This window comes from Alligator sinensis, unplaced genomic scaffold (genome assembly GCF_000455745.1).
Source record: "Alligator sinensis unplaced genomic scaffold, ASM45574v1 scaffold512_1, whole genome shotgun sequence".
In the NCBI taxonomy this organism is placed as follows: Eukaryota; Metazoa; Chordata; order Crocodylia; family Alligatoridae; genus Alligator; species Alligator sinensis.
This window is the reverse complement of record NW_005842063.1, coordinates 2,403,871-2,431,731: the sequence shown is the minus strand read 5'-3', so window position 1 is coordinate 2,431,731 and position 27,861 is coordinate 2,403,871. Positions and strand designations below refer to the sequence as shown.

The 27,861-nt window shown below is 41.2% G+C and overlaps 1 protein-coding gene across 2 annotated transcripts in view; it reads left to right on the top strand.

The window, feature by feature from the left end:
• The window catches only part of FBXO42 (F-box protein 42), a 72,425-nt gene that overhangs the window by 9,650 nt on the left and 34,914 nt on the right, over nucleotides 1-27,861 (top strand). Inside the window, exons 1-3 of one of the 2 annotated variants that reach the window (XM_006023211.3) lie at nucleotides 12,601-12,635; nucleotides 15,926-16,192; nucleotides 18,903-19,019. In XM_006023211.3, the coding sequence (XP_006023273.1) occupies nucleotides 15,943-16,192; nucleotides 18,903-19,019 (367 nt within the window). In that variant the 5' untranslated portion in view covers nucleotides 12,601-12,635; nucleotides 15,926-15,942. Of the gene's footprint in view, nucleotides 1-12,600; nucleotides 12,636-15,925; nucleotides 16,193-18,902; nucleotides 19,020-27,861 lie in introns of those variants that run through there. The other variant, XM_025203658.1, reaches the window with a different exon arrangement.

Below are 27,861 nucleotides of genomic sequence, written 5' to 3'. Positions count from 1 at the left end.
TGACACCCAAAATTAGGCCAGTACTTTTCCCTTTTTTGTTAAATTAGGGTCTTGATGGCCAGCAAATACTGGCAGAAATTAAGGCAGGTCTTCATGATAGATAAGGAGGCACTTGCTTATTTGAAAAATATTACCTACAGCTCTTGCAATACCTGCTTCCTGACTTTGTGACGATGCTTCTTTTTGGGCTCTTTTTTTTTTTTTTTCCCCTGTTCACAAAAATGCCGATGTCTCATTGCCAAATTAATCCTAGCATGCAAATATCTACCTTCTTTTCAACTTAAATGTATGTAGTACTGCAGCATCCAGACATAGCTTACTGGTTGTATTTTTTCTAAGAGAACTATTCTCCTTTACTTCTGTCTACGGCTACTCATACTTGCCTTTCTCTTGTGTGCATGAGATGCTCTCTGCCTAAGGGCATCTGATACTTACTGCTAGTTTCCTTTTTCTCTCTGACCTTTTCAAGACCTACATGGTACTAGTCTGTTTGATACCTATGTCCTATTAGTAAACCCCTCAGATGTCCCAGCAGCTTAAAACTGGAGATTTTTTGTGTGCTTTCCATTTACTGCATCATCCCCTGTGTTTGCTGATTCAGGATCACATTTAGTTCATCTTCCTTAAAGCACACTTTTTCATCTAGTTTACAAAATTGGGATGGTATAAAAAGATAGTTTAAATTTTTTTCATGTGCCCTTCTTTGTTCTGGTCATTATCTAAGCCATCAGTCAACTGCCTGGTGGCTGGGATTTATAACATATTGGCTGTTGGTTTATTTAAAAATAGCCTTTACCCAGCCACTTGAGGATTAACCAGAAATGCTGTTTCTCTGAAAAAGATAGTATTTGGGTAACCACTGCTAAAAAATCTGGGAAATCATAAAATCAATGTAGTTGAATCTCACACTGAGTGTTAGGCTGTATGTAGCCTTTTAAGTAAGGGGTGCATGGTGTGTTTTCAAATGGTGGTGCGTGAGCTTGATGTTCCATCTGTGCATGTGTATGTTTTTAAGAAGTGGGTAGGTTTTTAAGAAATGGTCATCTTTTACATAAATGCTGTAGTTCACTCATAGTAAATTTGAAATGGCATTGTAGCCAGGGTCCAGGAAGTAGACAAGAGGCAAATTTTTTTCTGTATAGTTGGGAGAGGTATTAGACAAGCTTCCTTGGGTCTGGTTCAACTCTTTATTGCTAAAACCTTTTTTTTTTTTTTAAAGAACACATTGGAAATTACTTTCTTTATTGTGAAGAGCTTCCTTTTCACCTTGGTCTCCCGTCTCTTTCGGACTTCTGGTTTGCCTTTGGCTCATGTGATTATCTTTTATTAGACCAACTAAATAGTTGGAAAAAATGCTCTTTACAAGCTTTCAGGCACAAACACCCTTCTTCAGGCATAGGGAGAGTCTGCTGGTGCTTGTGTATTCTCTCAGGTGGAATATATGTCCTTAGACCAAAACAGCTATAACCAATACCCCAGAAATGTGGAAAATACTGAGTTTTGCCTTTGTGCACTTGTGATGTGGCTCATCAGCCAGGTTGCAGATTTCTTGACTGCAAGGTTCTGGATGCAAGCTCTCATGCCAGTGCTAACCACTCGCCGTTCATTTGGCTTGCTTTCTCCAGTTCTGGGGGGCACTGAAGAGGAATTGCCTAGTTCTAGGGAGGATTAATTTATTACAGAAACATCTGAGTCTCCATGAGCAGCAATTCATAGTTTGTACTGGAAGCAACTGTTTCTATAGATCATATTATCATAACATAGGAGGAACAATGCATTATAATAAAAAAAATAAGATCAATATAGTCTGTGAGCATCTACTATAGTGTAACAAACAGCTGGAAAAAACAGTAGGGACCTTGAATATGATTAGGTTGCTTTTAACTCAATTCCACAACTTGTTTTTCTTCAGCAAAACAGATTTTCAATTCTGTGTGTGCCTAAGAAGGTTTTATGTATTAATCGGGTACAAAGAGGGACACTGTATTTTAAGAAAACATTAAATCAATCAAGCACCGAGAAACTCTTAATGCAACCCCTATTTTATTACTCTTCTTATTCTTTGTATATACAAAGCTTTATTGATTCTAGATGAATAGTACATATCTTTCTAATGACTTAGCTCTATACTCAGTTTTGTGTACCTGAATAATAGGTTTGACCAACTTTGCTGGTATGCTCCATACATTTCACACCCATTCTGGCTTCTCAGATGAGGAGTGAGGATGCATTTATTTCAACTGTCTTAACTATTACATGTTTTTTTTGCCATTATCAAATGGGAGCAGAGTTCTGGATCAAAAATTCTTCACAGGCAGTTTTGGAAAGACACCCAAATTCCTGCCGGTCGCACACTTTTTTTTTTTTTTCGGTGTGATCTCAGAACTCACATTAAAATAAAAGCAGCCTAGTCCCCAGAAAGCTAATTTTAGGACAAGAAAAGTGTCTACTCATTTTCTTGAAAGTCCCTAAGGCACACTGAAGCCTGAAAACCATTGATTTGCTAATTTTGGTCCCCTTTCCATTTGGCAAGCATGCACTTCCCCCTTTTGTAACAAACCAGAAATGAGCCATCTCTCTCATTTCACAGGAGAATTTGCAGGGCTGTGGCGATAGCTTTAGCTCAGTGGTTCTCAACCTGTTTAGACTCAAGGGCCCTCTCCGAGAAAGTCACCTCCTAGTTTTTTGGCTGTGGGGCAGAAATAGCATAATTCTTCTGTTGCAGAGAACTTGGACGATGACAGGTCAGAAATGTTTTCAATGCTGTGGATTCCTATTTGAAATGCCTGGGTTTATCCTGTGATTCCTGTTTGCACACATAGCAATGTGCCAACATTGTGTGGCACCCTGCCAGACCCTTAAAATGATCTCAAAGCACTTCAGGATGCACTGGTTGAGAATCCCTGCTCTAGCTAATGACCCAGGGTTCCTGGTTTTCTCTGATTAAAAAAAAATAAATAAATCCCAATTTTCAGATTAAAATAAACCCAAAATCCACATTTTTCAATTATTAAAATGAAACATTACTAATATATAGATATAGTAGCATTTCATTTTAATTGTGGACACATGATTTTTGGGTTACTTCTTGGGGATTTTTTTTAATTGGAGAAAACCAGGAACCCTGCTAGTGACTCGTATAGAGCCAGCAGAGGGAGCGTGGGAGCACACAACATTTTCTGTGCAGTTGCCCCAAGAATGATGATGGGCTCTTAGTGTCTCCAATAAGAGCAATGGGCTGAAAAAGTTAACTCATGCTTAATATTCAGAGCTTTTTCCATCAGACTAGGACTCTTTCTGAGCAGGTGGTTCAACTCAGTGTTTAAAATACCACTTTTTACTCATCCAGATTGCACTCTCCTGATTCCAAACCCTTTATATATTCATCTTGGAATTCTTTATATTCGTCCTGGATCTTTAAGGAATGGACATCTTTGACAACTGAGATTTGATAGCTGGAAATATGGAAACACATTCTTAACCTCAATTAGGATTTTAGTTTTGTGGCTTGGTGGGCAACCCAATGGGAACTTGGCACAGCATACAGATTACTGACCCAGCTGTGCAACCTTTTGACCTGCTGGCAAATGTATTTAATACAAAGTTCAATTAATCTGAGGATTGTCGGCTCAACAACGTGCATTGTGAACTTGAGCAGTATGTAATTGCAGAACACAACGGCTCCTTTTGTGCTCTTATTGTCTATTATGCTAGCACTCTTCTAGGACAGCTTTTAATAGGTTTTAAAGAACTAGATAGATTAACATGCAAACTCCTTCAAGTAGTACTAGGGATGTCAAAGGAAGCAACATTCATCAACTTCATTTGTGATGGATATTTTACTTCGTGGTGCTTGGATATCACTGGTCTCCATGTACTTCTGATTTTTTTATCAGTGCACTGTGCATCTGGCAACCTCTGGAGACATCGGAGAGAATTTAGGATGGAGTGTCAACTGTGTTCTGAGCTTTTGTTTTTTTCTCCCAGTCCATTTATATTAATATTTGATCCTCCCTTTAACCAAGTTGTAGTGTTTGTGGCAATGCTTTCAGTTTGCCACCAAAATTTGGTGATGACGGGAGTTTTACTGTGGTTGTTACAACCTTTAATGCTAAGCTAAAAGAGGGGAATGATTGCTTGATTCAAGTGTGAATAGGCTCACTTAAAACAAACAGGGCAGATATCAAACTGTTTCTTTCTTTGCTGTTGTGTTGATGCCTCTTCTGTGCTTTTATTTTCTAGAAAGACAGTTTAGATACTAAAGAACAAACAAACAGGCTTATTGCCACAAATACCCTGTTCTTACATCCACGGTGCTCAACTAGGATGTTTTTAATATCCTTTTCCAGCGTGATGTGGGAGACCACACAGTGTTAGCACTGTTAGGTGTGCAAACACGATTCATAAGATAAACCCAGAGATTTCAAAAAGGAGTCCGTAATGTTAAAAACAGTCTGACCTGTTGTGTTGTTTCTGAGAGAGTTAAAAATGTTCTGACCTGTTGGCAACAGAAGAATTGCCATATTATTTTCCTGTAGTCAAATAATGAGTAAAAAACTAAGTGCTGGCATTTTCTGAGGGATGCCTTGAGTCTAACGAGTTTGAAAACAACTGGTTTACATCTTATAGGGTTGTTGGTTGTGGTAGGGTTGGTTGAAGGGCATATAGGCAGACAAGGTTTGGGTGGATGTGATATCTTTTATTAGACCTATCAATTTTTCCAACCATTTAGTTGCTCTAATAAAAGATATCACATCTACCCAAAGAACCTGGTGTATATGTTTCATGGGTGTAGGTTGTAGCCATGTTGATCTAAGGACATATCAGATTTACCCAAAGAACCTATGAATCAATCTATGAACCTTGTCTGGTTTATACCTTATACTCTTGGTTCAGTTTGCGCAGGAAGCTTGGAGTTGAAGTGAACAGCTAGCTATTTGGGGGGGAACCTTTTTGTAATTGTAACACCCCCCCCCCCCAATCCCCAAACAAATGACCCCTACCATGTATTTTTGTAAATCAACTGAAATTCAGTGGGAAGCCTGGTATGCTATGACAATATAGTGCAGAGCATGTCATACTAAAACAGAGCTGTATAAATTCGCTTTTATGGGCTTGCACTTCATATCTTTATAAATAGTATGGCCAATCTTATTTTAAAATGTCCCACAGGAAAGAAGTACTTATGGAGAATAATCATTATATTATATGAAGTTTGAACTTTTATAGCTGGAATCTGCCCCAAAAATTATTTTCAAGGTTGCAACACTTATTTGTCCAAAAAAAAAAAAATCTAGTGTCATGGGTATATACTGTTGACAGGTAGCTAGGAACAAAAGCTTAACTTAAAATTACTGTCCTTACAGGAAATTTTTATGTCTCGGTTCCATGGTGATAAGGAGGAGAAAATGTCTCCAGGGCATCTAGCTAATTCTGTCCAACACAGACATTTTAGGTCTCTCATATCACCACAGCGTGGCAAGACAAGGGATATTACCCATTACTCTGTTTCTCCAAAGATCATTACTCCAAAGCAGATTTTTTTTTTTTTTTTTTTTTTTTTTTTTTTTTTTTTTTTTTTTTTTTTTTTTTTTTTAATTCTGGTAACTTATTGGAGAAGAAGCATACGGTACAACTGACCACTTTTGCTAGGTTCAATATTATGATGCCAAATTTTTCTCCATTAAAACACTTTCTCCTTCTCTATTGCTTAATGTGGATCAGGAAACGAGAAGGATTTTGTTTTTAGCATAAGTGATGCCAGATTTCTTCCTTAATGTCATGCTACTAACATCCACCTTAATTGCAGTCATGCTGCAGCTTTCCTGAACTGACTGGTTTATGGAAGACTTCAAGAACCTGTCAAGGAGATGTTCTTGCTCTTGCTGTTTGCCAGCAACTTAAGGATGCCTCCCACATCTTGTTGGATCTCTTCTGCCCAAGAATACTGGAACTGTTAAATAACCTTCTCTTCCTTGCTCTTCTTCTGGTTTCTTTGTTTAAAATGAATAGTCTGATGGATCTGCTCATTTGTAAATAGAGAACTCAGTGTTCAGTGTACCTGTCTCCAATGGTTCTTATACCTAGCAGTCTGTACCATCTGTTTGTGTTCTGCCCTCCTTTTGACCATTATAAGCCCAAGAAGGACTTGAGAAAGCTTGGATGCCTCTGTGGCTTCAGGAGTTCTTGTGGTGGTGATAGGAAGGGAATAGAGTAGATGAGTCTTGAAGACTGAATGTTCCTTGCTTTGATTTCTGCTTCTAAGTATTGGCTTGTTGAGTGCTGCATGTCTTCATTAGGATGCCTTGAAATTGGATCCAGGCAAATGGGTCCCTTCTAGACTTGAGGTCCAACTGGAACGAGGATCCTAGAATCAGTTTTCAACCCAGGATTTGAAACTGGCACCGCGTCTCCTGAGGTGCAACGTGGCCTTAAGGTCTTCAGTTAGGAAAGAAGTACATAAAGTGCAAGCCACAAGTACTTGGAATGCAACCAATCTAGCAACTCGTCGTCTCTACACTACCATCCCAGTACACACCCTGAAAATGTCCACTGATGACATAATTTTTGGAAAAGTGTGACCAGAGCTTAGAAGCCAGACATTTTTATTCACCTACCCACTGAATTTTTCCATTTGACAAAATTCATTTTCCGCCTTTGCTGCTAATGGAACAGAGAGTAGACTTGTGGGTCTTGTTTCCATCCAACCTTGTGGTAGTGTAGCTGTGCCGAGATTATTTTAATTTTTGCAAAGAGGACAAAATAGTTTCCTAAAAGCAATGTTTTTGTTAAATGGGCAGTTTTTTTTCCTCTTTGCAGATGTTATTTCTTTAAGGAAAAAGCCTGACTTAGCCACTGAAAAAAACCTGCCTGCCTGTTGGATCACAGTGCTCAAGGTAGGTTAAAAAGGTCTAAATTACTTGTCTCCTTTAATGTTGACTGCCCTGTCGGCAGAGTTATTGGCAAGTAGAATGAGTAGGCTGACATCTCTGCTGAAGTAGTTGCAAGCTGTGTGGAAAAGGCTCTATACTAGGTTAAAGAGGCACTTGATGTACTTTGTACTCCAACTAGCTTTGCATTATCAGTGCCCTTTTTTGCAAATAATTACAATGTTATCTGTCCCCCAAATGATTCCTTTCCTCCTCTGAAGCAGAACAATCTTTCGGAGTGGGGAGAGCCCTCTGAAGTATCAGTTTAAGTAAGGAACGACACTTCCCTTCTATGTACTTGCATTTTTTTGACATCATCATTTGTAAAACTAGTTATTTTTCTTTCTCAGATGAGACCTTTATTGTGATATTTAATGAACTTTTCCTGTGAACATGGGGATAATCATCTCTTCCCGTTCCATTATATTGCATTGCCTCTATTTTATGAGTTTTCCTTTGGAAAATGGTTTTTCAAGTCTTTTCTTTAATATTGTGAAGGATCTGGGGATTATATTTTTTTGGCATACTGTGTGCGCTTGGGCTTGTCTCTGATACGTGGGCTCAGAGGGTTAGCTTTGCCATCTCTGCAGCAAGGCAGTCCGACCTCTACATCAGGGCAGCTAGAATAAAACTAGTTATCTTAAGATCTATGGGCAAGTACATAGAACCATAGAAAATTAGGTTGGAAGGGAGGGGTTATGAGGTGGGAAATCAACAGGAGGCCTGATTCATCCTTTAATGCAATAATGAGTTGTCAGAGCAAAATTAGGTTCCAGGATGTCTATGGCTTTGGGTTTAATGGAAGCAGTGTCCGCACATGTTTGATTCATCACTGTTGCACGCTTTCACCTCTTGAGCATGAATGCTGCACAAATATTATATTGAGTGCTTACAAAACCAAAGCCCAGTTTAATGTGAATAGTGATCACACCAGGAATTAGATGTACTGAGTAATGATGCCTGGTAGCAGAGTTCTCCATTCGTCTTGAAGAGCTGCTATTTTGCATCTGTGTCAAAGAGTTTCTGGAAAAATTAAGCTTGGAGTAGAACAAGAACAGGGGGGAAGGCATGAATGCCCCAACATGCTCTTCAGCTTGCCTTTAAAATTACCTTGCACTTGCTTCTGTAGATCTGAAGTGCTTTATGCAGATAGATATCATTCCTCTCATGTTATAGCTGGAGAAGCCAAAACACAAAGGTGGACTGACTTTCCCAAAGTCATGCACTAAGTATGTTGTAGAGTAGCAGGCCTGGGATGCTTTAGGCACCCTCTCTTCTCTGAACAACAGAGGCTTATTATTTGTTGTTTCCCTGCAGTAAATCTCCTGGAGTGGGATCCTTTGTTGCCGAAGGCAGGAAGAGGGGACTTCATGCACCAACGCTATTATAGTTACCCTTGGCCCCACAGCACATGCTTTGTTAGGGAAATCTGTGTACACAATTGCATCCAGTTGCAGGGCTACTCTTAATAGTGCTTGGCCTTTGTGGAGATAAAGGAGTGTGTACATCATTTGGGAGGGGGGTTCTCAGTAAGGGAGATATACGGCTGTGGGTGGTAAGGGTTGGAGGAATATCATCTGCAGCATCAGGGCGTTTGGAAAGCTGCAGTCTAGCAAGATGGAAGGAATCTAAATGGTGTTTTACAGCAGGCCCCTGCTAGGGATCGGACTCTTCTTTCTTTCTGATTTCTGTGTGAAGAATACATAGGAATGCCATTGTTTCCATCCTGAGTATGGTAATACTGATGCCAGCGTCTACTTCCTTTCAGCCCACTTCCTGCAATTTTCCACACAAATTTATGAGACAAGACAAATAACCGTTAAATTGTCTAGTAGAGAGGCCCTCCGTGGAGCCAGATGCTCAGTAGCCAAGATGGTTAGCTATGCTGTCTCCCATGCTGCTCTGTGTCGTATCATGCAGTGCACCTTGGTGTGCTCAGAGGATGCTCGGCAGACAAAGTTCTTTGGGTAAATCTGATCTCTTTTATTAGGCCAACTAAAATAGTTGGAAAAATTCTTCTTTGCGAGCTTTCGGGTACAAACGCCCTTCTTCAGGCAGAAGGAGAGGATGGTCTACATAGGAAAGCAGAAATTAAATTAATTATGAAAATGTTAGTGTTGGAATAGCCTGGCACTTAAAAGGGCACAAAAAGGTACCAGAGGAAAACAGGACTAGGGAAAATCACCTCTTTTGAAGGCTCCAGTGAAGGGGTAGATCTCGTGTTTTTTCCTTCTTGTGGCCTCAGCGCTGCTGGAGATTGCGGGTGGGGAACAAGAAAATTAAACATACAAGTGACAACCCCCTGTTCCCTTCCTCCCAGCCCCCACGATAACATGAAATTAGGAGGGACGAGAACAGACAGGAAAAGGAGAGGATGCCTCATCTGAGAGGCTTGGTATTTAGTAATTCTTCTTAATAGTTTGTCATGCAGGTGCTCTCCGTGCTTATCATTTATTTAACTTCTGAGCTATTAGCAAGATGGCCTATCTTCTTCCCTGAAATCTTCTGGAGGCTTCATGAAAGGCTGCAGTATTAATCCATCGTGCCACACAATTCCTTTGTGTTCCCAGGGGCTTTAACTTGTGTTTTAGCAATTGGCCTACTCGAGGTTCAGAAGAAAATCTCATTTATGAAGCTGTCACAACACTTCCTCAACTGCCATCCCCAAACAAGATTTTTTTTTTTTTTTACATTCTTTGAACAGCAAATAAAAGCTCTCCCAAAACATATTAATCTTCTGTGCTTTTTCGATAAATATTGTGTTTTATAATGCAGCAGGCTTGCTTTTGTGAATCGGAGGGTTATGCATAGAAACCTAATGTTGGTCTCTGTTATACATCTGTCCCTGGCAGGGCACCTGCAAGCTGCTGTGTCTGGCAAGCTAGCATCCTGCTCTTAGGCTATTATAAAATGTATATTGTATTATATATTGAATTATATTATTATCCCCCTCTGCTATTATTTTTGGGAACAGGACACTTCGTTACACCTTTTATGGAGCTGGATTGTGCTGCCTAGTCTTCTTACACCCTTGAGACTGGAGCGAACTGTCCTTCCCCCTGCTTCCTTGATTACCAGATATTGCCCTTTCCAGAATACCAACCTGGCATATGCTTGTGGTTGAAGACTTCTTCAGGGTCCCACAATAGTGAAAGCAAACCCAAGCTTAGCGGCAGCAATGTGGATGCAGCTTGCAGACGCCTGGTCCTGGAGCAGCTCCCCCCCCGGACTGGAAGCTGTGGCTGTGCTGCAGCCAGGGAGCGGGTGGCATGGGCACAGCTCCCAGCTGCCTGGCTTCAGCATGGATGCAGGCAAAGTCCTTCTGCTGCTGGTACGCCATCTAAACCCACGTTGGGCTGGAGCTGCTGCGAGGGCAGGGAAAAGCAGCAGAAGGATGGGCACACCTGGAAAATACCTGGCTCGGGTACGATTCCCCACTGGCTGGCCCTGGCACGGGCACAGCCCTCCAGCCCTGCCTGCCTGGCCATATGTTGCCAACCCCTGCTCTTGATAGCAGAAAAAATCTTCAGATCCAGGGCAGAGAAAAGGAAACCTAGGTGCAATTTCCCTTCTCATTCTGGAGCATTCTCTGGGCTTACATGGGTGTCTTCTGGAGCATCCCGGATGCTTTTCCTGCTGTCAGAGAAGTAATAAAATATGACATATACGAGTGAAAATTGTTTTATTACGTTATTTTTTTGAAAGCTGGTAAATCTGAAATTGCTACTCTGTTGTGCTCGTTGAAGTTTAGTGTCAGCACTCTGGCTCTGAAGCCAATCTGTGCTGAAGATGCAGAGGAGTTTGTCAAAAAGAAAAAAAAGGAATTGCAATGTAGGTGGAAGCTTTAAATAGACTTGGGAGCAGATTTGTGTGGAATGCCATAAATGTGGCACCATCAGTTCTGTGTCCTCCGGCGAGGACGTGAATGCGAGACTCGGAGAGCAGGATAAACTGCATGCCTTTCTCAGAGCGGGGATACCCAGTAGTATCTGCGCTAGCAATGTTCACACAGCCTCTGATGGGGTGTAGTGCTTCGCCTCTCTGCAATTAGAGAGCAGCCACTGGAAGATACCGCACCACTACATTACAAGGGTGCTTGACTATAAGGACTGGAGTTTGTTTGTTTTTTTTCAAATATGGTAGCTTAAATTCTGTAGAAATTGGTAACTTAGATTGTATCATTTGCCAGGAAAGGGTTGGGGTAAATTGATTTTTTCCAGCCCTGCTCTAGTCTGGTAAGGGCCTTTATAGTGTGTCTGCCAATTAAAGAACTATTTTTTTGCAAAACATCTAGTTGGCCTAATAAAAGAGATCACCTCTATCACGAGTGCTGCTTCCTTCTGCCAACTATAGCTTTTTTAGGGATTGCTTGTCTGGGTCTAAGCAGAGTGAATAACTCCAATCCAGTGCAAAGGTGACAAATACCTGACTTCTGTGCCTTTTTTAATTCTTTCCCTCCATCTAGAACAGTCAGCTTGCCACAAGCAGAATTTTTTTATTATGCCTGGTGGTCTGACATTTCTCTAGCTGCTTCTTTACTTTGGTTTCCTTTTGATTTTGATGCAATAAAGCAAACGTATAGCTAAAACAATTTAATAGCCTGTTAAAGGTTCTCCCTTCTTGGCATCTCAGAGCTTCCATAGTCTTGCCGCCATCCTCCTCTTGCCTTCTGTAAAAGCATCTTTGACCTTGTGTTACTCCCCACCCCATTTTAGTGGTCTGAAAGTCACAGGGTGCCAGACTATGCTGCTCCACACGGTTTGCTAATAGTAGCGGCAGTTATGTCAAATTAATCTAATTCCAGGCTTCCTTTGTCATAACATTGATCGTATGAGGGAGTTAAGACGGTAGAAGATTTTGAGAGCATCTGCTAATGTGAGAAACTGTATAATTAAATTTACAGTTAACATGGCTTATTCCGAAGGCTTCAACAAGCCTCTAGTTTAGATCAGGATTCTCATATTTGTACATGGTTTTGTTATTGGGTCTTCAGCAAAGGATTTAAACTGAGTTAATTCTGTTTTAAAATTGTTGAGTGCAAGCTGATATATATAGGAGTTTCTTGTCTACTTGGGTTCAGCCTGCCTGTCCACGATTCCTCCGTTTCAGTTGTTTCTATTCATTTCACTACATAGATCACCATTCAGTTATAGTAAAGATTTGGTTGGTTAGTCACTGGGATAATTCATCTCTGTGGTTTTTATTGGTCAGTCCTTTGACTACCCACCAGAACTGTATTGATTTGTACACAGAATATTTTGGCTAATGTATGTAAGAGTGCAAAGGGAATACCTTTAATTGATTTATTTTACTCCATTGTGTAACAAGCACCCTGCCTTTTTATGGGAAATTAGATATTAAGCATAGGATCATGTGTTTTTTTTTTTTCCTTAGCGAGCCAGTATGTGCGCTTCACACTTCTACTGTAATCCAAATGTATGTTAAAAAGGTGGTAAAGGTGAGCTGGGATATACATGCACTAATGCCCACTCCATCTTAATTTGGCACTGTCGTGCCTATACTTTACAATGCGATTCCCACCTGTACTGATAGTGTATCTTTTAGCTTAATAGATCTTCCCAAAGATTTTCCCCCTTTACCTCCATCTGAATTTGTTGCAAATAACCTATTTAATGGGTTCCCTTTCTTGGTTACAGGAAGATCATCTACTGAAGCTTTGATCCCTAAGGTCATGGTTTAGGAAAGGTACTTTGTCTATGTAAAGCCATAGCTACTTTTTCCAGTCAATGATTTCTCTCCCACTCTCTTACTTTCTCCACGTTCATTGGATTTTATGCTGAAAATCTTTGAGAAGAATGACTGTTTTCTGGCAAATGGAAAGAGTCTCCCTAGTTCTTAACGAATATTGTCCAAAAGCTTCTCTTCACATTTAGGTTCCTTTATGTGCTAACCAAGGATATTACCTTCCTAAATCCTCAGAAAAGCCTGCTTGTGTTGATCACCTTGTTTTAAAAGGTGAGAAAGGTTGATCCTTTTTTTAACAACTGAAAACCAACCTTTCTAATTTGGTGCTTTGTTTTAAAAAGCTAAAAGGGAATTAATCACAGTTTAAAAAAACAAAACAAAACAGCTCCCCATGGCGTTCCCCTGGGAACATGAGTGGATGTTATTGCTCTTCATTAGGGTATCATTGCACTGAACATTAAAAGGTGGTTTGAACTGGCTTTGAGTATGTAATTATGGAGCAGCTGCAGCAGAGCCCGTCCCACTGATGCTTCAGCCTGGCAGCTGTCTACGAAAGGCCAAATTACCACAACTCCTCCACTAATATGAGATTACTCATCCTCCTGGGGACTGGGGTCACCTTTTTTTTTTTTTTTAATGACTGGCATGGGTTTAATTACTGAAGACAGAAGTCTGTACCATGCCGATTGGTAAAATTGCCTGCAGCTATCAGTTAAGATGGGAGCATTTCATGATCTATTTGTTGCTGTATTAACTTTTTACTTTAGCCCTCACTAAATAGCTAGAGTGAGTGCCCTAAAACACCGTTATCTTTTTTTTTCTATCATCTGGGACTAGGCAACTGGACGCTTGCATTCAAATAAGCTTTTGCTTTTTTTTTCTTCTCCCCTCCTATTTATAGAGATGGTTGATAAGTAAATCATTGCAGAAATGCTTTTAAATCGGCAGCTCCTAAAATACAGCAGGGTGATAAAGTGGTGTCACCAGCCATATATTCCCCAGGAGAATCTCTTTTTTGTCAAATACATGAGAAACCGTTGTTTGATGTATGGACTTAGACCATTGTTGATGTCCCTAAGATAAGAGCAAGCAGCTGTCACTTTTTAGCAAGAAACTAGCACACGGTCTTCTGACATTTCTGCTTATTTTACAGTAGAATTAACATGAATTTCAATATAAAAGTGTTGTCAGCAGTATCCTCCCTCCCATTTTTTTAACTGTATATTAAAGCCAAAGTTTGACTTGCCCAGCTGACCTCCAAGCGAAGCTTTTGAAACATGCTTACAATGGGAATTAGGAAACGGGTGGGGGGGGGGGAATGACACGATTGACAGTCTGAGGGACTTTCCCTAGGATGTGTTATCTCTTTATTTCTGGTGCTGAGTATTATTTGAGCAAGTTGGGGGAGATATATTTTGGTGTGAGAATCAAATCTTATATAGTTGCAATGTGTTAAGTGGTTAATCATTATAAGGATAGGCTCTTTTTGTTCCATTAGAAGGGCCTGGTCCACTGGTGACGTACAAATTTTGATTCCATTTCTTGGTTTTGGAGCCGAAGATTTCCAAACCATTTCCCCCCTTTAAAAAACAAAAAAAAGGTTCTTTATTGAGTTGCAAACATTTTCCTATTTGCAACCCAGACTTTTGAGAGCAGGTATGAAAAACAGGTAAATCAGGCTAGCGATGATATTTTTATGGTTTTCTTCATGCTACCCGGCTTAAACGATGAACGTGGTTGATAAAAACTAGTCTCTTTGTTCTTTCAGACTCGCAAATAGCTAATGGTAGTTGGGGTACAGGTAACCTTTTGTCACTTTAAAATGATTTTTAAGCAGTCAGTGACCTCTGAAATAACTCGGCTGGCAAGTGAGCTATGTTTCTCTCATTGAGAAACATAGCTCACTTAACCAGACACAAGCAGGGCAGGCCGCATAAGCCAGTCTTGTCTCATTCCATCAGCAGGATGGGAGAGGCAGGTAAAGGGTAGCTCCATTTTTATTTTGCCTTTTCTGTCTCTAGACCCTGACCCCAAAAGCAGAGGCAGGGAGAGGGGACTTGAGGAGGAGATGTTGCCTTGTTGAGGTCCTTGCTGGTGGGTCCCCAAGTGTAAAGCTTTCCTTGTGTCAGGGGTATAGGTTGTAGCTTTCCGTGGCTGCTTAAACAGCTGATACAGGATTGAATTTCTTCATTGTAGTCATCTGGATCTGCCCCTGGAGTGAACCGTTCAAATGAATGTGATACATGTTGGTGTTTAAACCTTAACTGTCAGTAGCAACTAACTAAATTTTAAGGCCTTTAAATATGAATGAATCAAAATGATCTGACTTTGCCAGTGGTATAGGGTTTTCCTTGATCAATAGACTTGCGGGATGGGGGCTGAGGCTGAAGTACTGTAGCTACAAGTGGCAAAGTGATTGAGATCCACATGTTAGAAGCTGGTGACCCTACCCCAGCAATCGGTGTTATAAACTTCAGTTCTTCACATATGATGTTTTACACTAAGTTTAACTAATGTCACCAGTGAGCTGAAACCTCTTGAAACTATTGTTCACCTTAGTTTTACCGTAACCTTCCAAACTGCTCTATAAACCCTGTCCACAGTCATTATGGTCTTCACATACAAGGCTGTTTTCATTGACCCACTCGGTCACTTTGGCAGGCAGCTCAGCCAATTTCTCTTTCCATACACTGTCACTGCCCTAGTAAATGAGAAAACCGCGGTGATCGCATGTTTTGGAAATCGTTAGTTTGGCTTCTTCGCATGCTATAAATCATTTGGGAGGGCTGACAGGGTGTGACAGGTAGTCAAGTCCACACCTCAACCAAATAATACTGAAACACCTTTTGGCATAGGCTTTAAATCTCGTTTTTTAACAGAATTGTAAAGCTGTGTATAAAAAGACGAGAAGTGGTGGTGAAGGCTTTTTTTTTTTCCAGCTTTCCCCTTAAAGCTGTCTCAATATAGCAGCACAAATAGAGCTGCAGACATGCAAGAGAAGCTATTGGAGTAGGCAGCTCCCAAAGGGAGAGGTACACTCAGTAGCAAAACTGGTTTAGCAAAGGGGAGCAGCAGAAAGGCGGCTACTTCATTCCTGTTCTTTGTTTCTGGTTGCTGTTGAAGCTCTGAGGATCCCTCTCCCTTTTGGAGTTTACTAAGGTAGAACTTACTGCAAACCCCACACACAGCTCCTCAATACAAGATGACGTGATATCCCAAGTTTTTGGGGACTTTAAGCTCTCTCTTTCTATATGACCTTAATGTGTGTGTTCCTTCTTTTCCCTTTGAAGCTTTGAAGTGGAATGCCATGGCCAGTTCCTCCGACAGTGAAGATGACAGTTTCATGGCTGTGGACCCAGAAGAAGCAGTGGTGGAAGGGACAATGGAGCAAGATGACGAGCCGCACGCCGAGCTGGAGGTCGAGGAGACGAGGCATAACAGATCGATGTTGGAGTTGCCAGAAGAGGTTTTGGAATATATCTTGTCCTTCCTCTCGCCATATCAGGAGCACAAAACCGCTGCCCTTGTCTGCAAACAGTGGTATCGACTTATCAAAGGTACAAACAGCAGCAGTAAGCATCTGTCCCTGTTTGTTATGGGCACCTCTAATATTCCTGTCCAATTTTTTTGTTTCATACTAAACACTCAGCTCTCACTGCTTCCCTGTCCCCCCCATTAGTAATCTGGATCTACAGAGTCTTGCTGTGCTTGCAGAATTAGGGCTAGAAGAACAAGAACAACCAGAGCTGTAAGTTTACCTTGCTCTGCACAGACGATTAGCGGCTTTGATTTGAAGTTTCTTATCTGCTATAAAAACACGAGGTGTTGTATGTACCGAGTGATCTGACACAGAGCTGCCAGACTTCATGTGATGTACTTGGAAGTGTGAAAGGGCTAATCAAAACATGCAAGATTAATATGCCATCTGATTATTACTTTTTAGTGCTCTCCTAGACCTTGGTAATGTGCACGGCTGCGCCCTCCCATTCAGATCCAGTCTGCTCCATTCCCCATAGCCCCTCACAACCAAGGCCCCCGTTAGTTTGTTTTTTACTCGTTAATTTTTCCTGTTTGTCAGGATACATCTGCTTTGAAATCTTATGATTCAGTTTGTTTCCTTTGTGGCCTCTTGGGGTTCAGCTGCTCAGGGAACTAGACCTTCACTTTGGGAACTTCCTGCCACATCCCAGAATATGAACCGCTTTGCTTTTAGTAAAAAATCCAGGGAAAGATCTAGTGTCTCCACTTTGATTTCTGCCCATAGCACAGATCACCAGTATGGAGAAACAATTGAGTATATTGAAGTACCTTCTACTTTTACTGAAGATGCACAGCTGAAACAACCCTTAAACACCAGGTTCTAATATGAAGCATATTGCATTTCTCTAATAAACCGCAACTGCCTGTGTGCTGCAAGTAGATGATGGTGAACTAAAGCTAGGATCTTTGTTCTTTTGCTAGGCAATATGGCATTTTTTTGCTAATGCTAAGATTCCATTAAGCTAAATCTTATCCTGTGCCAGGCGTGAGCATCTTGACTTGGCACAGCATGTTTTGTGGATGTTGGTGGGAACAGATGTTCCTGGATCATTGAACATCTGCTGAGCTGCTTTGTGGCAGCCAGGCAGCTAGAAAGCTTCGGCAGACCCTACTTTTACTACTGGAGGCCGAGTCTGGGCTCCCACAGTACAAGCCATAATGCCATACACAGAGCAGCAGCTCTGGCCCTGGCCCTGATCTACAAGGGAATCATCATAATCCCAGGCAAAGAAGCTAGTTTTGCTCTTTAGTAATTTTAGAAATGAACAGATTTTTAATTAAGACACATTCTGATAGGAATATTAACTGCAGATTTATTTCAGAGTGTTGCCCAGTAGTTGTAGACAGGCTCTTACAACTTCATTGTAGCATTATAGCTCCTCAAAGGTCCGCTAAGTAAAAGAGCAGATGCTCGTCTGATAGAAGCAGTAGTCATGCACAGATGTTAATGTTCATGGTGATTAGGACACAATAGCCTTATCTGGCATCACAGAGCGCTAAAATGTTTATACTAAGGTACATGATTGTTTACCTCTTATAAGTCCCAAAGGTGTGCTAAGCTTACATAGACCCAGTGTACGGGCATCCTCAGCATCCAGCTCCTACCCTGTCATTTTGGTATTTGTGACTCCAGCTGGCAGACTGAACTGCATTGCATTGTTCTTTAAGGGAGGGTATTGGCTGGCCACTGGCTACACTTGGCTTTTGTCTTTACCTGTACACCTTTCCCCAGCTTATATTCACCATGTTTCTTTTTGGCTGTAGTCCAGGTCTTTGGAACATTTAAGATCTCCCAAATTTTCAGTCTCCAGCTATACAGCTTTCTAACATATTTCCCTTTTTAATTGTGCTTTTATCTTGGTCAGGCTGTTCTGGAGTGTGGTAGCCAACTGCCTTTCAGAGCTGATAGTCCCCTTTACCTGGCTTTGGTCAGTAGAGTGTAATTTGTGTTTACAACTTGTGCGTGATTAGATTTCACAAAGTTTTATTCCATCGTCAAGCTGCTGAAGTTGTCTGGTAATTGAGGCTAAATGTAGAGGTACAGTGCAGATGTTTTGTTAAATGGCTACTGAGTTTTTATTTTTTTTATTTTATTTTTTTTACTAGTCTTTGTCCTCTGCTGTCTTGACTCCTCTGTAGGTTTTCATTGGAAAATGTATAATCCATGTGTCCAAATGCAAGGATTCCTTCTCTAATCACTAACCTGTTGCTTAAGCCTTCCATGCTTCTTCTCTCTTACTAGTCTTAGATCTGTTGAATTGGTATTAACCTAGGGAGATTTTCTTCAGACCTCTAAGGCTCACTACACCAACTATCATAAAAAGAACCAAACCCATCAGGTAAGACTTCCAGAGAGAACAGCACATCCTACATTATATCCATTACCTGGAATATGGATTTGGACCGCTTAATCATCAAGGAGAGTAATGCGAGTCAGATAGTGACCTTTATGATTTAGAGAGGGGTATTTACCCATGTTAGGCTGAGGTCAGGCAGAAGGCAAGGTATAGGTGCATCTAATAGATAACTGAATGAGACCAATTGATTTGGTTAGTCTTTAAAGTAGAGCTCTACCTTGCCTTCTGCCTTTATGATTTGACTATATTTTGGTTGGTTTGCTTTCTTCAAAATTGTCCTGATCATCAGGGAATAGTTCTTCCTCCTGGGTTTCATAGCAATCGGTGTATGCCCAGAAACATGCTAAGTATTGTTGTCTCCTTTGTCTAGGTGTGGCCCATCAGTGTTATCATGGCTTTATCAAGGCAGTCCAAGAAGGAAATATTCAGTGGGAGAGTCGTACGTATCCCTATCCTGGAACCCCGATAACACAGCGCTTCTCGCACAGTAAGTATCTGCTTAAAATAGGAATATTCATCCCACCCGTCCAGTAATTCAGTGCATTTTTCTTTCCAGAGGCAGCTCTCCAGTTTCCCATGAGAATTTATAATGAGGTGTTTGTGCCACAACCCAAGATGTAGCAGTAGCTGTAACTGCGGAGAAGCTTTAAATCTGCTAGCGTAATATGTTGTACTGATGCCAGCACAGACGTCCAGTACAAGAGTCTGGATTCACAATAAGCCATTTTCCATTATTGACTTTCTAGTGCTAAGTTATTAGGAAGAAATGTTAACACAGTTAGCAGGGGATTTTCAGCAGTGCTTGAGCAAATGTCAGCAAGACTTGTGTTCCTGAATTACTGAGAGCTCCTGGAAATGCTAGCCTTAAATTTTCCCCCTATGAATATTCGGGGTCTCTCTTAGTCTTAGTGGCTGCACTGGCAGAAATGTCACTCCAATGACTTGGGTGCAGTGACTTTGGTGTGGTTTATGGATTGGCAGCTGGTTATGTACTTGCTAGCTTCTGCAGGAGATCTATATACACTTCTTCAACAGTATTAGGAGGAGGCTAAACTGGAATGCAGATTTTGCTATGGGTATGACTTGTTTGTAAAATACAGTGACTCATCTAATAACATTGCTTAGGTTTATGAATGATTTTTTTTTCCCCCACCCTTTACTTCCAAATTTATAGGGAAGAAATGTTCATATTAGGGCAAGGAGTACAAGTGAAATAATCTGTATTGCTGTCAGATCTAGACATTCCAGCTCTGTTGCACTAGTTAATGTACAAATATATAACAAACATTTTGTTTCTCTCTGTCTCTTGTCCTGACCCTTGAGGCAGACAGCTTTTCAAAGGAACAGAGATTCATTTTGTAAAGGTAAATAAGCATGAAGTGCATGGTAGGATTCCAAAAGCAAGCTGTCATAAAACTTTCATATTCCAAGTCATAACTTATTAAGTGATGCACAGAATATGTAACCTCTTGCCAAAAGGAGTATAGGAGACACTGCAGGAAATTGTGGTGGACTCTTTGTGCTCTTCAAAGGTTTCATTGTCCTACTTAAAAAAAAAAAAAAAAAAAAAAAAAAAAAAACCACAAAAAAGCCACAGCTTATAGCTCAGTTTGAAGTACCAGTGCCAGTAAACTGTCTGAAGATGACTTGCAGATTTCCTGTGTATTTTCCTCAATTCTCTGGTAACATTTACTTGATTGTATTCAGTATGTGGGTGAAGGTAAATGATATTTAATTTACTGGCATTAACTTTTCAGATTAAACAAACTTCCAAAAATCAAGTGTAACTCCTTATGAAAGCCAAAATTTGAAAACATTATGATGTCAAATGTGCTCTGAGAAAGCCCACAACTTCTGTTAAAGCAGGAGAGAGATGGCTGGCTAAAGATTGTATGTCTGCTGGAACTCCCACCTGGGATCGTGGGTCTTTGAAGAGGTGCAGTATGTTATACTCTTGGAGAAAAATGGTTTTTAAACAACAACAACAACAAAAAAGCTCCCGTTAGATAAGTGACAAAATCAGGAGCTCTCCTTTTTTGTGTTTAATTTTTTAACTTTAAATTAAAAAGCATAAAAATAACATGGGGACTTCTGGGTCATATAGTGCACATTGCTACAGTCAAGAGAATTTGTTTTCCAGAGGTTTCCTGGTTACTAGCGACTCAAGTCAAAAGATTTGTAAGCATTTCTAGTATGTTCCGGTTGCCTAGACCTTTGATTTTTCATTTCCTATCTTTTTATTCAGAATCCCTTATCTACTTAATCCTTGCAAATTCCCTCCTGTGTGTTTAGCATGGTGCTTGGGCCACCGTTTGGAAACGTACGTATCTCATTTTTGAAAGTGCCAGTCATCTTCAGCTTCCACAGAAGTTGGCATTTTACTGGGATCTGTCAAATCAGGTCAAGTACTACAGCTGATGAAATGTGGATTTAGGCACCTAAATTCAAGCCAGCCTTGTTTGAAAACATTGGCCTCTTTGCCTAGAAGCATGAGTAAGGTGCTGGGAGTCTACAGGGCTCCTGGCAGAGTTTGCGTAGGAGTAATTTGACTTGTTGTACGAAGTATCTGTACTTTCAGTTTAGGTGAATACCTCCTCTGCTTGTGTGGAGTGGATAACCTGGTTTCTTCAGTAGATACCCATCTTTGGCATGCATTCTTAAGAGCTTTTAGCACACTTGTGGATACTCTAAAGAAATAGTATAAGCTTCCAGACGAACCTCTTGCCTTTCTAAATTGGGCTGTAGTGGACTTCTCCAAGTACTCTATTTTATGTCAGTGGACTGGCTAAGCACTCTTAACCCATTACCATTGCTTCAGTGCAGCTTCACTTATGGTAGCAAGGACTCTTTAACTGTTCCTGCATATACCTTTCAGTATAGCCTATTGAAAACAGAATCCAGTCTAAAAAGATCATGATATTAATAGGAGGAGGGAAGTGGCAAATAGGAGTTCCAGAGGGAGGTAAGTACAGGATCCTGTTGTTAAAAGGAAAAGGACTCGGTGAGCTCGAGCGGTGGGGTCTTGGGCTCCTGAAGAGGCCAGGTGACCAAGGTCTGTTTCTCTGAGGGCTGTGCTTAGGATCAGACCCAGCATTTGATGTTTCTTAGTCATTGCTTCCAGTTAGCAAAAGGTTGCAGCTCATCAGCAAGGCTTATAGGATGTGCCAGTTGCCAGGTAAGCAGAGCAGCAAACGGGAGTTTTGAGAGGAGATCAGAGGAGAGAATGTAGTTCTTTCAGTCTCTACTTGGCTCCATGTCAGTAGCAGATATGGACAATGAGGAAACCACTGCTTTGACCTGCCTCAGATCTGCTGTGCTTTCCTTTTTTTCCAGAAGACAGGTGAGATTTCAGGTGTGCGAACTGCATGCTGATGAGTGCTACGATAATACAAATAAGTAGTGCGATGCATGTTCTGGAAGCTCAAGTTTCAGCATTTTTTGGATGCTACATAGAACTTCCTGGGGTATGAAAAAGGTGTGAGACCACAAAGAAAATCATCTGTAAAAAGAGAACTGGAGAGAGTAGAAATCCAAGAAGTGCACTGGCAATTTGACTATAACAGGGAAAGAACCAGGAGGCTTTCAGCTTGGATAAGTATCGAGTTATTATCAGACTGAGCTGTTGAGGGATTTGTCCCAGGAGGAACGGAACGGAAAGCTATAGAGACAAGCCTCATGGACATCTTTGCAGCCTGAAACAAGCAACTACCAGGTGAGGTTCTTAAATCCTCCCCATGAAAGAAAGCAAACAGCTATTGCTGACATGTCGCTTTTAATGAGTACACAGAATTCAGCAAAGGACACAAGGACAATAGGAAAAAGTGTGAAAATTAAATGTAATATTGGATAGGATTCTGAAATAGCCTGGGGAGTATCCACTGGTGGTGATCCGCATTGGAACCAATTCCCCAAAATAACATGGAAGCACAAGGATTTTTTTTAAACTTAAAAGGAAGCTGAAGAGAAGGAAAATCTTTTCCTGTCTCATGAGCGAAAGAGGGCAGAGAATAGTGCAGGTGAGCTGTTACTTGTGGGCTGTAGGTTTTAATTTTGTGGAAATTATATTCAAACCAGCGGCAGAGGGTTCTGCATGAATGGGGCATGCTGCGTCTCACAAGCATGGGTGCTGACTTGTCCTGGTTGGACCGGTGGGAGCAGCTAGGAGGATCATTAAAATAGCCATACAAGGAATGGGTGCTGAAGATGCAAATGCAATTTAAACTGCATATTGTGAACAAAACGAACCAATAGGACAAAGAGAATAAAACTACTGGATCAAACGAGAACAGGATAAGTTACTCCTCCAGGGCTCGCCTGCTGTGTAAACAGAAAAGTTGTGTTTTGAAGGACTTCAGTTTGAGGAAGATCTGGTGGAAGTCTAATGCATCCAGCAGCGAAGTGTTAGTTTCCAAGGATTTTAAATGAATTCCTAAGGGTGTGAATACACAGACATTTGGAGCTGTTTCCAAAGGGGGAATGTTTCAAATGGGCAGCAGCTGTTCATTTCTAATTTGTAGCTAAACTGCGCATCCATACATGCAAACCTTTTTGGCAGGCATTTCATAAATTAGCCCCACACTCGCCCCCCAGTGCTACTCCCATCCCCTTCCCCTGACCAGTTGGCTTTCAGCCCTTTAATTTTATGAATCTGAAACCTGAAAGAGCAGTGACTCATTGCGTTAAACACCAGCAAATGATGCAATCTCATAGTTGCCTTCAACAGCCAAGAAAAACAGCAAAGGAATGTAAAATGCTGTCCCATTGAAAGATCAATAATCCTGGTGCATTTAGTTCTGCAGTAATTTCGTTTAAATGCCATTTTTTCCCCTCAGTAGTTGGAGCGTGTTATCAGGGCATTGCTAATTAAAATGACTCATCATTGGAGAGTCTGGATAGCCACCAACTGTCCAGGAGAGATGTTCATACCCAGAAGGGGCAAGAGGAGATAAATTGAGAAATGTAGCTGATGCCTTTGCTGTAGTTCATTGTATTTCCCTCAGTTCCAGGGGGGGAATAACCTTCATTTTTGTCTAGTGCCACGTGCCAGGTTTTTAAACACCTTATTGCTGTATTTCACTTCAGCACTTCAAGGATAGGTGAAAACAGATATTTTTTATGGTTTTACTGAAGTACTTTTGGATCTTTCACTAAGGAAACCACAATATATATGTATAAACACCTGACATTTGTTCATCAGTTAGAAACGATAAGGAAAATTCATTGGAAAAGCACCCTCATTTTGGAGAGTGGTGTGGAAAAAGAAGTTGGATGTAAATAGACCACTGACTTAATTGGATCCCCTCCTGCTAAGATGAGAAGGCAGCCTTTCTTTATACTTCTGACCTGACCTACTAAAGCAACTGCTATAGTAGCTGAAATGGCTAAACTGGACTTTGCTCGGCCTCCTTGAAGTTTAAATAGTCTTAACTCGTGCACTTTAATTGCTACCCAGTTACCAAATGAGTGTACCTATTGGATCCAGTCTTCCCTCTTCTGTTAGTTCACTGCTTTTTGCATTGCTTCTTTCATACTCCTGTGTGAGAGTCCGATGCAATGCGTAGCAGTAGCAGACAAAACGTAGGGGTTAGAAAAGTTTGCTTTGCAGTTGCTATTGATCTCAGTATTCCCGAGTTATTGTAAAAATAGCAGATTAACAGATTATTAACACTCCTTGTTACAAAAAATATACCACTGTCACTATCTACGAGAAGCTTTGGATGTTAGGAGCCCAAGTTCCTTTGACTTTTAATAGGAAAATCTTCCTTGTGGTCTTAAATTCTCATTCCTGCCCCATACAAACCTCTAAGCAAAGCTACTTCTATAATGACCTCACCTTCCTTCTTGCTTCAGGGCTTAATACTCTCCCTTTTAAAGATGTAGAACTGGAATTTCAGCAGCACTGTCTTTTTATGTAAAAAATAAAAATTGAGCTGCCTTTATGGACTAGAAGCTTTAAATGGTTTACTGAAGAGAAGCACGAAAGTTTAAATTATTTTGGTCTAGGATTAAAATACATGCTGTACAGACGTCATGGTGCCTGTCTGGCTGGCTTGTTTTTTCAATCCAAATAGAGGAGAAGAATGCTGCCCCCCCCCCGCTCAAAAATAATAAATTGGCCACCCTGCTTTGCATGAGTTGGCTGGGGCTTGAGGTAAGAGGGCTCCAACAACTCTTAACCTACCTCAATTAGCAAATGATTGGTTGGCAGTTTGGCTGGCAATCCATCAGGCAGTCTCTAATGGAAAACACAAAACCATTATGACTCTGTTGATGGTGCATAAAGTGAAGCTAAACTTGTCCACACGTCTGATTTTTTTAACTCCACCAGAGCTATAAGAGGGTAGCAGTTAGTCTAGTACCCTGGCCTTTGCCTGTAGAAATTCGGCTTTCACTATTTTCATATGGAGACCCAGCGTATAATATTTGGCCTTAGTCTTAGTTGGCTGTTTTACGTGCATCACGAAACCCGCTTCCAACTCTGATATATAAAAAAGGTGCTACAGCAGCAAGGTGAACTGGCCTGACTTTGAAGCAGGCAGAAGCATCATCCTGAAATCCATCTGTGTCCCTATAACTGTATCCTGATAATAGAACTGCTATCAGCAATTCAGGTTTGTGTTCCCATGTAGTAATTTTACTTTGGGGACAGGGGAAGGGGTGGGTAGTTCAGATTAACCTCTTTGGTAACATAGAAATGGCTCGTTTGACTCGAGTAGGACAAACAGAAGAAACCGTAGGATTACCCAGGGGTCCCCTAACGCAGTGTGTGCGCCAGTCGGTGTTCGTGCATGCCAAACGATTGTACTCTTGCATCAGATGTTGACTTGGACCATTGCCCTTGCATGTTTTCGGTCTGCAAATCCCCACTTCCTGCTGGGTGGCCCCTGCTGTGTGGTCAGCTAATCTGCTCTGCTTTTTAAAGTGAAAGCCAAGGGCAGTAGAGCTATTGGCCTTTTTATGGGCCTTCAATAGAGGAAGCAGGTGATCTGCATGAGAAGTCACAGGTCAGACAATGGGGCACTTCTCAAAGGATGAGAGGGGCTTCATTGCTTCCCCTGCTGAGTGGAGTTATTGTGTCTAAGTGGTTGAATGTACTGTTTTATTGCACCTAATTCATTCAGGCATAGTGGTTTTCCTTGGTAGGATGAATATGACTGGCATGTCTCTGGGTGGGCTGTGTTAAAAAGAGTCATTCTTGCTACAAACACATCTCTGGGATGAAGAGTTATGGAAGGGGCATTTGATCAGTAAAACCCAGAGGTGTCCTTATCCTTTGCTGGTGCAGAATAAAGTGAGTTGAGTTCAGAATAAATCCTGTGAGCAGTGACCTTCCATAATGATCTGCCCTAAAAACACTTCTGGCACAAGAGCTAGATGGTCTGTCCATCCTCCCTCTTTATTCCCATTTCTACTTTCCCTCACTGCTGTTTCTAAAAAAATGCTGCTCTAATTGAGACACATTTATTCAGGGAAGTCCTGTGGCCCATATTATTCAGGGGGTCAGCCTCAGTGATCACAAGTCCCTTCTGACTGTAGAGTCTCCAAATCTGGTTTGATTCCTGTTATCTCCACCCAGATATTCATTCACTTTAGCTTGTGATTTTGCAAACTGCACTGTGTCCTCAGGACACACATGCCTTGAGTTTTACGTCAATAGAAAATAAATCTTGGGGTTTGCCAAACCTGCCAAGACTGAGTCCTGTTGTAAAACGTGCAGCACCAGGAGACCTTGCATTTCCTCCTTTCGTTCCAGCCTTTATGTGACTTCCTGGTGGGAACGCTGTCCTCCCCTGTCCTGTTGGTCTCACAGCATTGCTTCTCTTGTCTGGCAGGTTATTTATGACGGAGCTTGATCTTGAACCTCCAGCTCTGGGGCTGAGGTTGTGTGCATAATTAGAGCTACCCCTCACCTCCATGGTAGATCACCAGCCATATGCTGCTCTACACCATAGGATGGCTGCTGAACTTTGACATTCTCTTTTGCTTTTCTCTGTTCAATATATCACCTGCCATTGCAAGGACAATGATCCAGGCTTCTTCCAAACCCCAGCTGATATCTTTTAGCTTTCCCAGAGCTTAGAACACTGCAGTTTTGCTTTACATGCATCTTTTTTGTGGGTATGATTTACAGCGTGCTTTTTTTTCTCTTAGCTTTTATTTTCCCTTGGAGATTCCCTGAGCATGTACTAAAATAAAGATGCACTTCTGCAACCTCCCCTTCCTTCCTTGTACCTCAGAGGGACATAGCTCAGGTTTATGTGCTTAGTATTAGACACTGCAGTTTTGATCAGTGCTGTATCCAGTGTGTATGCAATTGGAGTAAATGGTGGGAAGCATACGTACTGGATGCATGTTCAATCAGTGCATCCCAGTTGCATCTTACGGGCTAATCCGTGGTGCCGTCTCTCTGAGAGAGTACTAGTGGTGCCTCCTAAAGTGGCTCTCAAACCTATACTGACATTTCAGGTCATCTTTCTGGGTGGATGTGTCAGCAGAGAACTAAGCCAAAGACAGGATGTTGAGGATGCACACGCAGGAGATAAATACCGTTTGCAGACTCTTTGAAACGTGCTATTGCAGACCTCCGAGTCCTTCTGCAATATTAAAAGCACACAGATGCAACTACTAGTCCAGGGAGGCCCATTTCTACAATAAAAATCAACAGCCAGAAATAAACTTCCTCCCCTTCCAAATCATAATGTGTTTTTTGCCAAGAGGACTGAGAAAATTCCATATTCCTTCACATTTAAGATGCACCCAGTTTTTCCAATACTCAGTTCAAGGAAAAATACAAAATGTCACGTAAGATGCATTACCACGGATACATCCTCTGTGATTTTACTTTTTCTTTTAACTTTAAAATGGAGGCCTTTTTTAGAAGAAATACTTGACTTTAAAAAGTGTGCCTTATATTTTAAAGAATATGGTAGATTAATCTGCAACAAGCCCTGAAGGTTTGGATTTTGTTGTGGTTTCATGTCAAGGGTAGGACTGAATTTCAGATGGAGGGCTCGCTTGTGAAACATGCCTGTTACTGCCCTTCCCTTTCAAGCCATCAGACTGACATCTTAACGACAGTTGTACTGAAATTGCACGTGGAGAGATGCCACTGCACCAGGGAGAACATGAACCATGTATGTCCTTTTATAAGACATAAGCCAACACCTTATGCTTCATTTGGAAACTACTAGGCAGCCATTGTAAATCACAGAGCATTGATATAATGGGTTGTCCTCTTGAAATGCTATTTTACACTAGAGCATAATTAAGCAGTCCTTCAAGGCTTGAGGCATAGCCCCATCTAGAGTTCAGTGGATTAGACGAATATT